The 14,899-nt window shown below is 39.1% G+C and overlaps 2 protein-coding genes across 4 annotated transcripts in view; both read left to right on the top strand.

The window, feature by feature from the left end:
* LOC136831706 (carboxy-terminal domain RNA polymerase II polypeptide A small phosphatase 1-like) overlaps nt 1-4,761 on the top strand; it is a 63,225-nt gene extending 58,464 nt beyond the window's left edge. For all 3 annotated transcript variants that reach the window (XM_067092335.1, XM_067092344.1, XM_067092340.1), the window contains one exon: nt 273-4,761. In XM_067092335.1, the coding sequence (XP_066948436.1) occupies nt 273-578 (306 nt within the window). In that variant the 3' untranslated portion in view covers nt 579-4,761. The remainder of the gene's footprint in view (nt 1-272) is intronic.
* A 4,091-nt stretch (nt 4,762-8,852) lies between these two features.
* The window catches only part of LOC136831625 (BTB/POZ domain-containing protein 6-B-like), a 48,912-nt gene continuing 42,865 nt past the window's right edge, over nt 8,853-14,899 (top strand). Inside the window, exon 1 of the mRNA XM_067092260.1 lies at nt 8,853-9,030. The gene's annotated coding sequence lies outside the window, so the exon portion shown is untranslated. The remainder of the gene's footprint in view (nt 9,031-14,899) is intronic.

Below are 14,899 nucleotides of genomic sequence, written 5' to 3' on the forward strand. Positions count from 1 at the left end.
CGAGAATGGTACAGTACTCACAGTTATGCTTCTGTTGATTTGGTTATGATCAGGGTGCAGGCTAAAGATTGTTTTTTTTTTTTCCATAATTGGGTTGGATTGATTGTAATATGGCGATACTTAATAATCCAAAGTTACAAGTATTTTTAGCAAAAAGTTAGTCTTAAAGTGCATATTTTTATATTCATAGCAACCATTTTATATTCATAGCAACCATCATAGTATGCATATTTTATTTTGTGCACTCGAGTTACTGTGTCAATTTTTTGCAGGTTCCTGTTTCTTCTTGGTTTGATGACATGAGTGACTCCGAGCTCATTGATCTCATACCCTTCTTGGAAACATTAAGTAAAGTGGACAATGTGTACAGTGTTCTCAGGAACTGCAACAATCCACTTAATTCTCAATCATCTCCTCAACAACAAGGGAACCAAGTGCTCCCACAACTCAGCCAGGGACCCATGACTCAAGTTCAGCCACCTCAGCTCATATCACAACAGCAGCAACAGCAACAAACCCAAGACCCACAGCAAATCAAGAAAGATTATGAGGAGACAAAAGATGGTGCCCCCTCATGAGAGGAGGAAGGGAGTGTTGTTAGGCAGGATTCATAGGAGGGGACTCCATGTGACAGAGAGAGTGTTCCCTTCTAAAGCCCTGCCAGGTTTCTGCCCCACCCTAGTTCCCCATATCCTTTACTTGCTCCCTGCCCCATATTCATATCTTCCCTACTTTTACCACTGCCCACCCACCTAAGCGACTGCCCATCCAGCCAGCAGCCCCTCCTAACCAGGCAATGTTCATCCCTTCACCTGGCCATGGTACACAAGGGCTTGGGGGGGACTCCAGACTGATTTTTGATCAGTTGTTTGATTAAATGTTAACACACATATTGCACCGCAGTATATGGCCACTCAGCCTTGTCCAGGGGAAGGACTGTCAAGTGGTTTCATACCAGCCCAGTGAAGTTTTAGAACTAGTCGGGATTTTATGTGGAACTCTGAAACTTCGTGAACAGATTCCCTGTTGGGGTAAGACTGCTTGTTATATAAGTTCAACTCGTGATCAGGTGGAAGCATAAGAAAATGCTATAAGCAGTCAGTAAGTGCTACGACAATGCCTGAGAACATACTGTACCTGTCCATGCCAGCTTATGTTTAATGCATTGGAATGGAGCATGAGATGCTTCCAGTATGTATCTTGAAGTAAAACAAAATGAAAAGTTTCTCATTTGAATATCACTGTGCATAATGCTCAGTAGTGATATCTATCTTCTTTCCTTCCCGCCTTCCTTTCATTTTTATCCTTTCTGTATCACCTCTCAATAGATATATAGAAACGTGCCAAGAAGTGATAGACTCCCACTCTCTGTCATCATACCATGGAATGATGATGTAACTTTGGCAACCACATTTCATATCTTATAATTTTATGCATCTGTAGAACTTTTTCACTCAAGTCTAAAGCATAGTTTGTGTGCTTACATTTTCATCATGAATATTTCTGTATGTATTTTTAAACCTCTAATGAACAAATTTTGTGTGCCAATACTGATTATTCTGGATTTTGTTTCCAATCACCGTGACGATGGGACAGTGGGACACACTACTGTATTGTAATTTTTTTAATTTTTTATATGATCATATGCTAGGTATCTAGAATACCCATGTAATGTAATGCCTAACCTTCCTTCCTGCTTAGTTTCTGTTATTATTTGTTAGATTAGCTGTCACACTGTTGATGCTGGGTTATGTACGGTGATTGGGACTACTAATTGAACTTGTGTTGGTGATGGGCAGGCACCCTAAAATGGGGTTGGCTGGCCAACATAATTATTCTTCAATCTGTGAGGGTAAGTGAGACAGCAGATCATTGTGTTATTTGGCTTCCACATGAAACGTCCAATAGCCAAAAGTGGCTTTTTTTCCAGGTCGTCTTACCCTCTCCTCCTGACCATAATATTATTATATAAATATATATAATTAAAGTATATATAAATATATATACAAATATGAATATATATGTTAGAGTATGTAATGGTTTTATTTTTACTTTTATCTGTTTTATTTTCCACTAGACTATGTATTCAGTGCAAGAGGACTATCACTGGAGGATTCAGGAATAAGTTTTGTCTCCTCTGTTGTTTATGAGTTGTTGTTCATAAATTGGTTTTTTATTCATTAATTTGAGTAGAATAGTTGGATGGAAAAGACGATTAACCAATTGATCTTTCTCTCTGCAATGTCTAGTGTGGTTTTTGTTGCTAGATGTTGTGGATGTGAGTGTCTCATTGGTGCTGTAAAAATAATAATGATAACTGTTCTCTGTGATAGTGGGGTTAAGAACTGGAAGATCAAAGCCTGTGGTATTTTGCTTATGCTTGGGAATGGAGGAGATGCCAGGATTAAGGCTGTTAGGCTTTTAGACAATTTTCATGTCTGAACATCAGGTCCACATATAACTGTCATCACCATGAGATGAAGTCTATATGAATATCAGCAGTTATCTGTCAGTTTGAAAATGAGAAGGATTTTGTTTAAACCATAGCTATTGCTGTTTTTGGAATCATCTGTATTTTTAAACAGAAAAAGAAGCCAAGAAGCAGCCCTAGTACAGCCCTTATCTGTCTTATCCTCCTCCTTTGTCTCAGCTAGAAAAATTGTGTTACCTGAATTAACTATGATCTGATTTTATTTATGTGGAAGAAGCTTTTATAAAGCTAAATATTCAGTGTGGGTTCGTCACCCAGTGTTTGCCTCACTCATGACCTGAATTTTACTTTAATTTTTCTTGACTGTTTGACTTTCGGTAACCAGCAATGCGATCTGCTGACTTTGTTTACCATCACCTTGCCTGCCCATGCCCCAGGTATTACGAGATAAAACTGTTTCCCGTTAGAACCACCAGCCCTAAACCCATGGTCGGCACACCTACTCGTGTTACATTTGTGTTGCTGTATCAATTTCTGTTGAATGGCAAGTTTTATCACAAGTCTTTAAGTAACCCGCCTACCATTTTATTGTAGCTGAGCTAGAAAAAATCCATTTATAATACATATCTTTTTGAACATAGTTGTTGCTTTTAGTTTGATTTGATTTTTCATAGGAATTTTGTGGTATGATACTATAATGCTGTTATTTTTTATATTTATTAGGGATAAAATAATGTAAGCCTACTTTTTTTTAATTGCTGTGAAAGTCCAATATTTGTGTATGAGGTGTTTACAGATGGTGGAAGGTTCTGTTATGAGCATTTTGGGTGTGTTTTTGTGTGTCTGTTTGAGTGCGTGTGTGTGTCTGCGTCTGTAGTGGGTGTTCCTTTCCAGTTGGTTTAGGCTGCTGTTGCTAGTGGGATGCAAGAGCAGTGCACATATTGTTATTGATTGAAGCTCTTCTTGTGTAAATAGTTTCAAAGTACATTACTTAGCTGTGGACATTGCCAGGCAAATTCCTGCAGCCTACATCATCATAGAAAATTTTTATCAACATGTACAGTACAGTGGCCTTATTATTGTTAATGTTTAAAACTATGTTTTTTACGAGAAGGATTCTTTAGAGATTAGAATTTATGAATGATATCTTTAATGATAATAAATGATATCTGTGCTATATAGTGGAAGCACAATATTGCTTCTTTGAGTAGCTCCTTTTTATGGAATGAGATAAAAATGCAGTAGGTGTTTTTTTTCTTTTATTTGTCATTGTTTTTGCTGTTGTCAAGGAGCAGTTTTATTATTATGCAATGTTTTGCAAAATATTTACAAAAAAAGGTTTATCTGAAAGTTTTAAGTATAGACAATCAAAATATTTTCAATGTTTCATTGCAGAGTTGATATGATTTACTTCTGCATCAGTTGAAGTATAAAATGTTTTAAACTGATTTTCAAGTCCTGGAACAGGGACCCTTTTGGCAACTACTTGTGTGAAAGAAAATCTAAAGAATTGTGTGCGCTGTGTGCTCTTCTGGCATGACTCAGGAAAAAGAGCCCAATTGAATTTCTTAATGTTCACTGCAATGCTGGAAATGAAATGTAAACTCCATTGTACAGGTATCATTGGCACTCTTCCCTGATGCAAACAAAATTTTAAATTGTTGGTCTTTTGAAATTTATATGTAATAATTATTATTATATATATATACATATACATACAATTTTTTTTTTTTTTTTTTTTTTTTTACATTTTTTCATCACCAGTATTGCAGTGAAGATATTAGTTTCCTGTACAGATACTCATCTTTATATTGATAACTGTTAGTGATGACTTTTCTGATGAGTGGTCAGAGATAAGGGGCTCAGAAAGTCAAAATTTTTGCTTGTATTTACTCTAGTTTTGTTTATCTAAAGGAAGCAAAGAATGTTGGAAGATGGAAATTTTTACCCATTACTCTTTTTGTCTTGGACATGTCTTAACCCCCTTGATTCTGACATGCCTTCAGAAACTGTCACATTGACCATGTCTTCCTCATGTCTGTAATGCATAGGAATGCCCCTGTTTCTCGGCTTCAAGTTGTCCAGCTCAAGCCGCCACACAATTACTTGGGATCAAAATTTTTTTTCATCTGCTGGTGGTCCGTGGAACTTAAATCATGCCATTAGATGGCCAGTTTCTGTTCATTGCAATACATTGGGAAAATTTTGGGTCACAAGATGTTTTATACCAATGAAAGCATTCACTGTACAAAGTGATTTTAAAAGTTTAGGTAAACATTATTTTCAGACTGAAGTTTACATGTAAAGAAAATAAAATTGTTTGATATGAACATGCCGTTTGTTTAACCTGTACCACAACAACATAGTAGATTTTGTGGAAAGTTTTTTTAAGTTTGCAAGAGTAGGCACGTGGTGTGATGATAGTATTGTTTGACAGTAATGTTTATTACTTAGATATATAACAAAAAGATTTTTTAGATATATGAATGTATTGTGTTTGAATGTTATTCTTCTTTTTGAGACTTCCCAAAAGCTACTCTTCACAGCTATAATACATTAGGCATTTGGCTCCTCCTCCCAAACAGGTGCCCTGGTACCTGGGGCCATTAGGGTGGAACTTCCATGGTGCAAGAAAGAACTGGATAACCCCGACAGGTCCAACGAAATGTTCAAAGCCAGCTGACAGTACCAAGACAGAGGCTAGATTAGTGTAGAGCTCTGTCTTTCCCTTTTATCCCTTCTTGCCAAGCCTCCATCCTACCACTCCTAACACCTTACCATTGGGTCAGGACTTCAAGGAGCAATTACCTAGAACCAAATTATACCTCGTCCCTAGGTAGATGCCATAAAACTGAATTAGGTAGGCTTCCTTACCCACCTTTATTTCCTTCCTTACCTTATCAGGACTGATCTTCGGCCAATGATCTCCTCTGGATGTTGACTGTTTGGTCTTCAAACATAAAGAAGGGTAAAGATGAACAACATGCCTCCTAGCCCATAAGATTTTAGTAGCCAATATGATCAAAGCAAAGTGAAAGCTGATTGCCAAGCTTTGCAGCTAGTGCTGGGTCTAATCTCAACAGACTTGACAACCCTCATGTCACTAGGAGCCTTCCATTTACTGAGAATAGGCCCCAGGGTTACCTGTAGGAAAGAGACTAGTCCTTTATTTTATGTATAGCGTGATGATAGGCAGGAAAATAACTAAAGTTTCTTGAATACATTAATTACAGCCAACGATAATGAACAGAGCAAGGAAATCCACACTACTTCAAAGTAAAATCTGAACAAAGGTGTCTCGAGTAGGACACTTGTGCCATAGAAATATCCAAACCTGATTTGGAAAGGTAAATTCGGAGACCTTGATTAATTTTGATTTCTTCTGGGAGTGAAAATTGGTCAAGATTTCTAGTATAGAAAGAGGTGCCACTAGAAATTGCCCATTAACTAGATATCCTAAAGAGAAATGTCAGACAAATTAAGGAAAATGTGTGGTCAAAACCATTGCCAAAAATTATTTGTTAACTTAATGATCAAATTATAGACAACCTTGATATCATAGGAACAAAACCCAATATTGAGTAGTGTTAAGTATTACTGTTATTTTATCCAGCAGTAATGGTGGACAGATAGTTAAAATGACCATGTTAGATATTGAAGGAAGAGATGACAATGGAGTACTGAAATTAAGACCACCATCAAGAAGAACAGGAAGTAATCATTTTAAGTTCCAAAGATTAATATGAATTGACAGTCCTCCTCTGAAATTCAAAGTTCTAGGTCAGGACAGACCTGAAATTGCATGTACCTAAACATTGCAAAAAGTCAGTCGTGTAACAATGACAGCAAGTGTACACAGTGCAGTTCTAGCAGTTATGGAACACTTTTAAATCATGGAATGCCATCTGCCTCAGCTGTGCTCAAGACTGTCAGGTCAATCAGCAGAATTTATTGCAAGATAAAACAGCTATGTTCATTGGAATCAAAGTTAGATCAACTTTAGGAGTCAAAATGACCCATCCACACTGTGTACAAAAATGATAATGATAAACATTGTTAGCAGTAGCATGGTCATGATAATAATACACACAAAAATAAAAAAAAACCTAAACCAAGTTATATGAAGTCCTCGGATCCCTACAACATTAGGATCCTACAAACTATAATTATGACTAACAACTTTTCAGTTCAACAATTAGTTTGAAAACGCTGAAATGAATATGCAACCGGCTTTCAGCACAGTTGATGAAGGAAATTATTTGCCTTTTCCTTCTGTAGTTGCACAACCCCAGTTTAATATAACAAATTTTTATTTAAACAAACATCGAGCTTCCCTAGCCAAAAGTTAGCAACTGCTATTTTACAGTTAATTTTTTACTTGGATACATTTTCAAAAGAAGGCAAAATGCCATTGTTATACCAATAACCAAACTAGGCAAAGATCCTATTCATCTCTTAGATTAAAGACAAATATCTTCAGCAGGCTGCAAATCTGCGATGCATCCAAGAACCCTTTTTCAGGCAATGACTAAACTCATGGACTTTCTCTGTTGGATTTAAATATTCTTTTGAGAAAATGAAGGCTATGGTGTTCTGGAGACACGCCAGAGGGAAAGAAAACTATGAACCTGACCTAACAAGCAATGGAAAAAATGTTATCCACCAGTCAAACAATCGAGTTTTTAGGTCTAAAATTCTGTACATATCTGACTGGAAAATTCATGGTGTTTCAGATCTAACCAGAACACTAACTCTTACATCTTGGGTAGCTGATAGGTCAGCTACTACAGAAGCAACTGTAGCATAAGTACAAGAATACAAAAGTCAAATATATGGATCAGCCGCTGATATGAAATTGTAGAACTTATGGGTCTACGTATTCGTAATGAAGGACCAAGAATCTGCAGTAATATTTTTAAATTGTACCCAAATCCATTACTCAAAGTGGAAAACAATGTAACTCCGCTGCCTCTATGCCATGACCTGACAACTATGCGAAGTGCAATAACAATACAACCAAGTGATTGTCCCTCTTAAAAATTGCTTGGACGAAGACGTTTTCACATGAAATCATCTTCCATCCTTCTTACTTCAGAGGTGATCTTAATGAATCAATGGATATGAGGATCAGATTTTCTCAGAGCAACTTGCACCTGATAAAACAAAGCAATTCTTGTGTTTTGACAGCAGAAATTATGTATTAAAGGGATTGAGAATACCCTATCCGGAGCCTCGATGGCTCAGTTGGTAGAGCAGCAACCTCAGACTTCGTAGAGGTCTGTGGGGAGGGTTCAATCCCCGCAGCCGACCAGTCAGAAAAGGCGGACACTTTGCTATCCGTGTAGACACCCTGGGATTAGTATGTAATCAACGGATAGGTTTGCTGAAAGCAAATGGGTGTTACAGACTAATACACACATGAACAAAGCCACTCCAACTTCTTCAAAAAACATAACAGACACCTCACATGTCTCGAACTGTCGACCTACCCGCCCAGTTCTCCTCGCTGCTGGGAGAAAGGGAGTTGGGGATTTGGTACAATACATGTACACATTCGTTACCTAAGCGATGTCAGGCAGGGCAGCCGATCGAAGCTACGGCCTACCCCACCGCCAAATCAAAGTCCTTTAAAAGAAGGCATCGTGCTTACCCCATATAAAAATGGGAAAAAAAGCACGTTGAAACGAAGAAGAATACCCCATCCATAAGAATTTATTATTTTAAGTGGTCAGAAGCATTACCGAAGCCCTTCATAACTATTGTCCCAAAATGCCCTTTTACCGAAAACTAAGGACCATGCTTTGGTAATAGATTACGGGATCACAAAGAAGAAGAATTGATTGAGACTTGGTATTGTAATAGGAAAAAAAATACAGAAGTACAAACTGTCAAGAGAGTAATGAAGTACATGTTTTGAAAATTGGACACTGTTGCCTGAGAAATAAGGCTTCATAAAGATACAAAAATATGGCTACAATAAAATTACCTGTCTAGCATAGTTATTAAATATGTATAATGGTTTATAAAACTATTTACTGAAGAAATTTAACAATACAGAAAAATCTATACAAATACACTAAGCATTGATTGGAATGTATGTTTTGGCGAGCATTGCTATAAGAATTTAAAAACTGCTTTTAAATTTAAAGACTGCTTACAAAAAATTTGCACTCACACTAGTGGGAGTAATAAAAAGATATAGATTGATAAGGTCAATATGCAACGAAGATAATAGATCGATAAGGTCAAGATGCAACGAAGATAATAAAAAACCAGTTTTTGAAAACGCCACCTAGATTCCTAGTGAAATAGCATACTGAAAAGATACGAAAACCTAAATGAACAAAGTTTTACCTGTTCAAAAAGTTAAGACAAGGATAAATAAATTAGTAAAGACAACTACAAACTGTATCTGAAAAACAGAACTTTGACAGCGTAACCCTCAGATGGTTTGGCACCTGAAGCTTCACGTCTAGATTACGAATGAGAGAAGAAGAAGCCACGCGCTTTTTTTTTTCTTTTACTCAGAACAAAATAAACAAGATGGCGAAGGGAATATAACATTTTCTGATCTTGTGTCAATGATGAGTCTGTTCGCGGTAAGTGTTTACATTTATATCACATAGTGTATAATTATCTCAATACCATTATGTCGCCCTGTTAGATGAAAGTTGGACTCCTTACGATCAAAGCTTAACATTTGGAAAATATAATGGTAATATTGTGCTACATTAATTCGTAGCAGAGGACAACAACCATTTATTTTTGGGCTGTTCTTCATGAAGCTTTGTGTATTTAAGTTAATAAAACAATAAAAGATCATTGGTTTTTCCGTTCATGTGCACGAAACGTAGGAAACCTTTTAAACCATTTGATTAAACAAGTAAACCTCTACTATTTTTGACAATGCTGTGGGACTCCAGTAGGTCTCATTAGGTGAAAAAAATATATATATAAATCATTTCATAGGCCAGTATTTCTAAGCAAGAGCTCTTCACTGACTATTACCTTGGTTATCGATTTTTCTTGTAGTGTTAGTGTAGCTGATGAAGGAGGTGGTGGTGTTTATTATTGGTCAGTTATTATTAACCTCATATCTACCCATGGTTGGGAATCCTTTGGGAACGCTGGGTTTTGGAAACGTTGTGAGAAAGATCGGACTGCCATGTTGTTGTTATGGAATAGTTCTGCACATGGGGAAATCATCAGGGAGCCATATGTTTTAGAAGGGATTGGCTAAGGAAACCTGTTGTAAAAGGAACTACCCTGTAGGCCTACTAACCTAATGTAACCTAACCTGTCCTGATCCAGCAGGCCATGTTACTTAGGCAGGGGCTCTGCCCCCCCGGGTCCTTCAGGTGAAGGAAACTAGGCAGGGGCCCTGACCCCCAGGTCCCCCTGGTGAAGGAAACTCCACTTTTTACCAAAAGCTTCCCAGTAACACTGCGCATGCACAATAGCATTCCAGGTTTGCCAGTGTACAACTTCTGAGGTTAATTACAGCTTAATTACAGTCGACCAACAAAAATAACGATGAATTCTTAATAAGCAACCAAAATACTATAGGATAAATCAATTTCCAAAGTAATACCCAATACGGAGCTCTTGCTTAGTTCTACCCATAGGCCTGTTAAGTTGAAAAAGTACTTAGGCTAGTTCTTGCTTATTAATAATAACCATTATATTTAGGGTATATAGCATGAAAAGTTAGCAAGGACAGTTACAGGGATGTGTATTTGACTAACCAAAGCTAATGTGAATTGCAGGGTCCCTATGTAGTCTGAACCCTCCTAGCTTGACCTAGAACACCCTAAAATCAGAGTAAAATGCAGTGATGCATTCTAACCTAAGTTGCTGAAGTGCTAGATTCTGTATATCACTTCACCTTACCATTCCATTCAATTTAGCCTTGAATTCTCTTAAAGATCAGTACAGGGGCTTTGTCCCAAAATTTCATACATTTACTCATCCATCCTTATCTGTTATAACCTAGTGTGCTGGTTATAACCTGGCTGGGGCAAAATCCCCACCTGACTTGACCTAGTCTAGAGTGCCATAGAAGGGTGAGAGTTAGGCTACCTACTGTAACTTAGTGTATGGGTCTTTAGCCTACCCAACCAGGCAACTCCCATTCTAAAACTGATCTTGTGCACCCAAAATCATGAACATGAAATGCAGAAATTCATCTCAAACTTACCTTCTACAGTGGGTCTCCCCTTAGCATTGCACAGAGCCTATTCCTGACCTTGAGGTTGGAAGGTACACTGGCAAAAGGCAGTTATTTTTATTGACCTACTCCCATTCCCTGTAACTGACTCGTTCAGTCAAAGCTTTATTTTGTTGATGAGAGGAATTTATCATAGGAGAAATGACCACAAGTTCAAATTGATAAATACAGTAGTCGTTTTAAATTTTCTAAAATGTAAAATATATACAGTAGTTTAAAATGTAATTTGGTAGAAGAATAGGCTGCATAAAAATATAATTGTTTGAAAATGGTGGGAAATAATTACGTATCGGGAAAACAAAAGCACCAAGTGTTGAAGAATGTAGAATAAAACACTTTCAGAAATATGACACTGGGCTTTAAAAATTTTGTAAGACTATACATTTAACTTGTTCATTAGTTTTCCCCTTATTTTCTGTGGAATTAAATGCCAAACTAACCACCATTCAACCTTTTCTGATATTAATTTGGTGTTGGGTAAGAAGTATCTTAGCTTTGTTTTACATAAGGTCTCTCATTTTTTCTTGAGAAACTTGATATCTTCAATCTTTTGTGATAACAAATTTGAGCAGTTGACTAATACTTTATTTGGGCTGCATGCATGAAGACTCAAAAACCAACTTTGAAAGTGTGTTTTGGACCAAGTAACTTAAAATTACCTGTTAGCTAGTCTTGTTTTGAAACTGTTTGTTGTTTGTGTCTTAAATACATGGACTTTCAGTCTGTATAGGTTGATGAGTCATATTTTAAATTTTATTCTACCTTTGATAGGCAGCCAGTGCAGCTTAAACAATGTAGAAGTAAGTTCCCAAAGTGCAACACCCTCCATTAATCTTCCCAGTCTGTTTAGTATGCTTAGCAGCTGTAAAAGTAGTATTGTAGGTAGACTATAATAGAGACCGTTTCAATGTCCACTCTGTTAATGACACAATCAGTCATAAGTTTCTTAATAGTACCTCCATCATTTCAGGTTTTATATATTCAACTTATCAAGTAATTACATAGCTATTGGTTCCTAACCTACGGCAGCTTAAAAATTCAAAATTCATGCGGCGGCGCTTCTATCGTATGTGTTTAGGTGACAAGGTCCTGCCCACTATCCGGGACTTAAAGGAACAACTTAGCAGAGAACTCAATTTGTTTCCTGCCAACTTCCGATCAACATCGGAAGTTTTCCTGCAGCTGCTTCATTGCTTTTTGGATAGTTATTTGCCCACCCTTGGTGAAGTATTCAGAATTTGTTGTTGTTGTGGCTTTCAGTCATTGGTGGATTGATTTTTGTGGTTAACTTTAGGAATTACTTTAGTTAAAACTGTCGGATTCTAGTTCATCAGTATTCGCGTCTGTTCTGAGGGTTGTAAATTAGGTTAACCAAGTTTCTTACGATTCTCATACTAATGCACTAAATGTAGGGGCAAAAATGTTTTAAGGATAATACTTGCATAGAGTGGCAGGATTGGGAGGATAAAAAATGGAAAACTTTAAAATCTCATATAGAAAAACTTGAAAGAGACACAAAGAGGAAGGCAGCCCTTAGGGCAGAGAATAGGGCCAGTATAGATTCTACAGTACTCCTTTTGCTAGTGTAGGGATGATAGAGCTGTTACTCCTCTTGTTTCTCCCATTCTAAACCCTCCTACTTTACCACCTACTACTGTTCCAGGTTCCCATGATTCCACTCTCCATGCCATTGCCAGCCTGGAATTAAGGTTCAGTCAGAAGTTTGGATTATTATCCAATACCATTATGGAGAGGGAGTCTGCTGTTAGATCTCTGATAGAGAAAAATGTGAATAGTGAAGTGCAGTGAGAAGTGACAGTGTCGTGAATGTTGAGGAGGTGGCTGTCTGTCCCACCAGTGCTCCTAGATGAAGGTCCTTGTCCCGCTCCCCTGCACTGAGGAGAAGACATACCGGAGGTCCAAGGGAGGCTGGTGGGGTTTGCCCACAGGCAGTCGCCCCCTCTGTCGAGCCTGTCATTCATTCCCAGGCTTCGACTAAATGCCATTGGAAAGGCGTTCCAGTGCATCAGCTCTCCTCAGATTCGGAAGCTTTCAGCCTGCTTCGGAGAGCGTTCTCGACCAGATGAATTGTTTTCTTCGGACAAGGAGTTCATTCAGGTTGAGACACCAAGCTTCTTCCATGCCTCAACAGAGTACAAATTCTTCTTGCCTCAGAGGGTCTTGCTGACTGCAGTTCTATGGGCAATTCTGGTGCTAAGAAGAAGGACTTTGTCCCAATTCGGATCTCCAGTTTCATAAGTCCCGAGTTGGCTCGACCCTTTACTTGGTTCTGCCTTTCTCTTTCAGAGATTTGCCAGATACCTCGGTAATCAAGGTTCGTACCAGGGCACTGCCTTGTCCTTTGGACAATGGCCAAGACCTTTGGGGTTTAAATATGTTCTACAATCTTCTAACGAAGCCTGGGACTTCTTAGGAGTTGAGGGGGGCTGGCTTGAACTCAAGGTCGAGTCGAGATGACTAAACCCCAAAGGTCTTGGCCATTGTCCAAAAGGACAAGGCAGTGCCCTGGTACGAACCTTGATTACCATGTTGTACAATCTTCTTCCGAAACCTGGGACTTCTTAGGAGTTGAGGGGGGCTGGCTTGAACTCAAGGTCGAGTCGAGATGACTAAACCCCAAAGGTCTTGGCCATTTTCCAAAGGACAAGGCAGTGCCCTGGTATGAACCTTGATTACCATGTTCTACAATCTTCTTACAAAACCTGGGACTTCTTAGGAGTTGAGGGGGGCTGGCTTGAACTCAAGGTTGAGTCGAGATGACTAAACCCCATAGGTCTTGGCCATTGTCCAAAGGACAAAGCAGTGCCCTGGTACGAACCTTGATTACCAAGGTATCTGGCAAATCTCTGAAAGAGAAAGGCAGAACCAAGTAAAGAGTCGAGCCAACTCGTGACTTACGAAACCGGAGATCCGAATTGGGACAAAGTCCTTCTTCTTTGTCGAGCTTGTTGTGCTCTCTCAGGCTTTGGCTAAATGCCATTGGAAAGGCGTTCCTGTGCATCAACTTTCTTCTCATTCAGAATCTTCCAGTCCGTACAAGAAGCCATATCACTGCTCTACTTCTTCGCGACCGCACTGGAGACATGCGGATTTTAGCGACTCTTCTCCCTTGGCTCTCAAGAGGTACAGGGAGACTAGCCCAACCTTCCTGCAGTTTTCAAGTCCAGCCTGATTCTCCTGCTCATCGTCGTCATTTGTTCAGAGACAGTCCTGAGCGCTATAAGCATTCTAAGGCCCGACTTCTTCCAAGCGCCAAGTGCCTACCGACTCGTGCCATACTTCCTCTGATGAGCGCCCAGCGCCTGCCGCCTTACACCAGAATACTGCTGATGAGCGCCTGGGGCCAGCTGTCTCACGCCAGAATACCGCTGATGAGCACCCGGCGCCTGCTGTCTCATGCCAGACTTCTGACACCAACAGCTGAACTTCCAGCTTCTGCTTCTGGAGCCCATGCACCTTCCTCTGTTATTCCGTCTTCCTCATCTGTCCAGGAAGATTCTTTAGCCCCACTCAAGTGCCAGTTGACCTAGTTTATGGGCTTTTTGAAGAAATCCTCTTCTGCTCCAGAGTCCAAGGATAAATTATTGTCTCCCATCTCTTCGGAGGAGGAAGAGATTATTCAGGATACGTTTTCCTCTTCTTCTTACTCGTCTCTTCTGCGTTTCCTCCTGGATAATTTCCCTGATTTCTTCGTACCTATTTCGCCTACTTTTCCAGATTCTAGCAGGTTACCAAGCTAGTTCTTTCCGCCTTCTCGAAGAAAGCTCTCAAAGAAGTTCATGCCTGGCTGACCGCTAAGAGAGAACAGGGCAAAGCAACTCGCTTTTCCGCCCAGCAAATTGTTGAAGATGAGGTACTCTTACTATGCCACTGGGGAAGCTCCTTCCTTGGGAGTTCCTGCCTCCTCGCAGTGGGACTTCTCTGGTTTGGTGGATTCATCTCGTAGAATGGCCTTTTTGTCGGCTAAGATAATGTTTTCCTCAGCTGAACTGGACCACCTTATCAAGAATATATTTAAGGTGTTTGAGATACTGTATTTAGTTTCCTCGATTGGGCCATTGGGGCGCTAGCGAGGAAGATGGAAGACTGTCCTGATCTAGCTGAAGATTTTGCCTCCGATTGGCTAGGAATTCTTTCATGCTCAGACAGAGCAATTAGAGATGGCTCTTTAGAACTTGCCTCCCTATTTTCTATGGGCATCCTTAAGAAGAGGGAGCTCT

Source organism: Macrobrachium rosenbergii, chromosome 4, assembly GCF_040412425.1.
Source record: "Macrobrachium rosenbergii isolate ZJJX-2024 chromosome 4, ASM4041242v1, whole genome shotgun sequence".
In the NCBI taxonomy this organism is placed as follows: Eukaryota; Metazoa; Arthropoda; class Malacostraca; order Decapoda; family Palaemonidae; genus Macrobrachium; species Macrobrachium rosenbergii.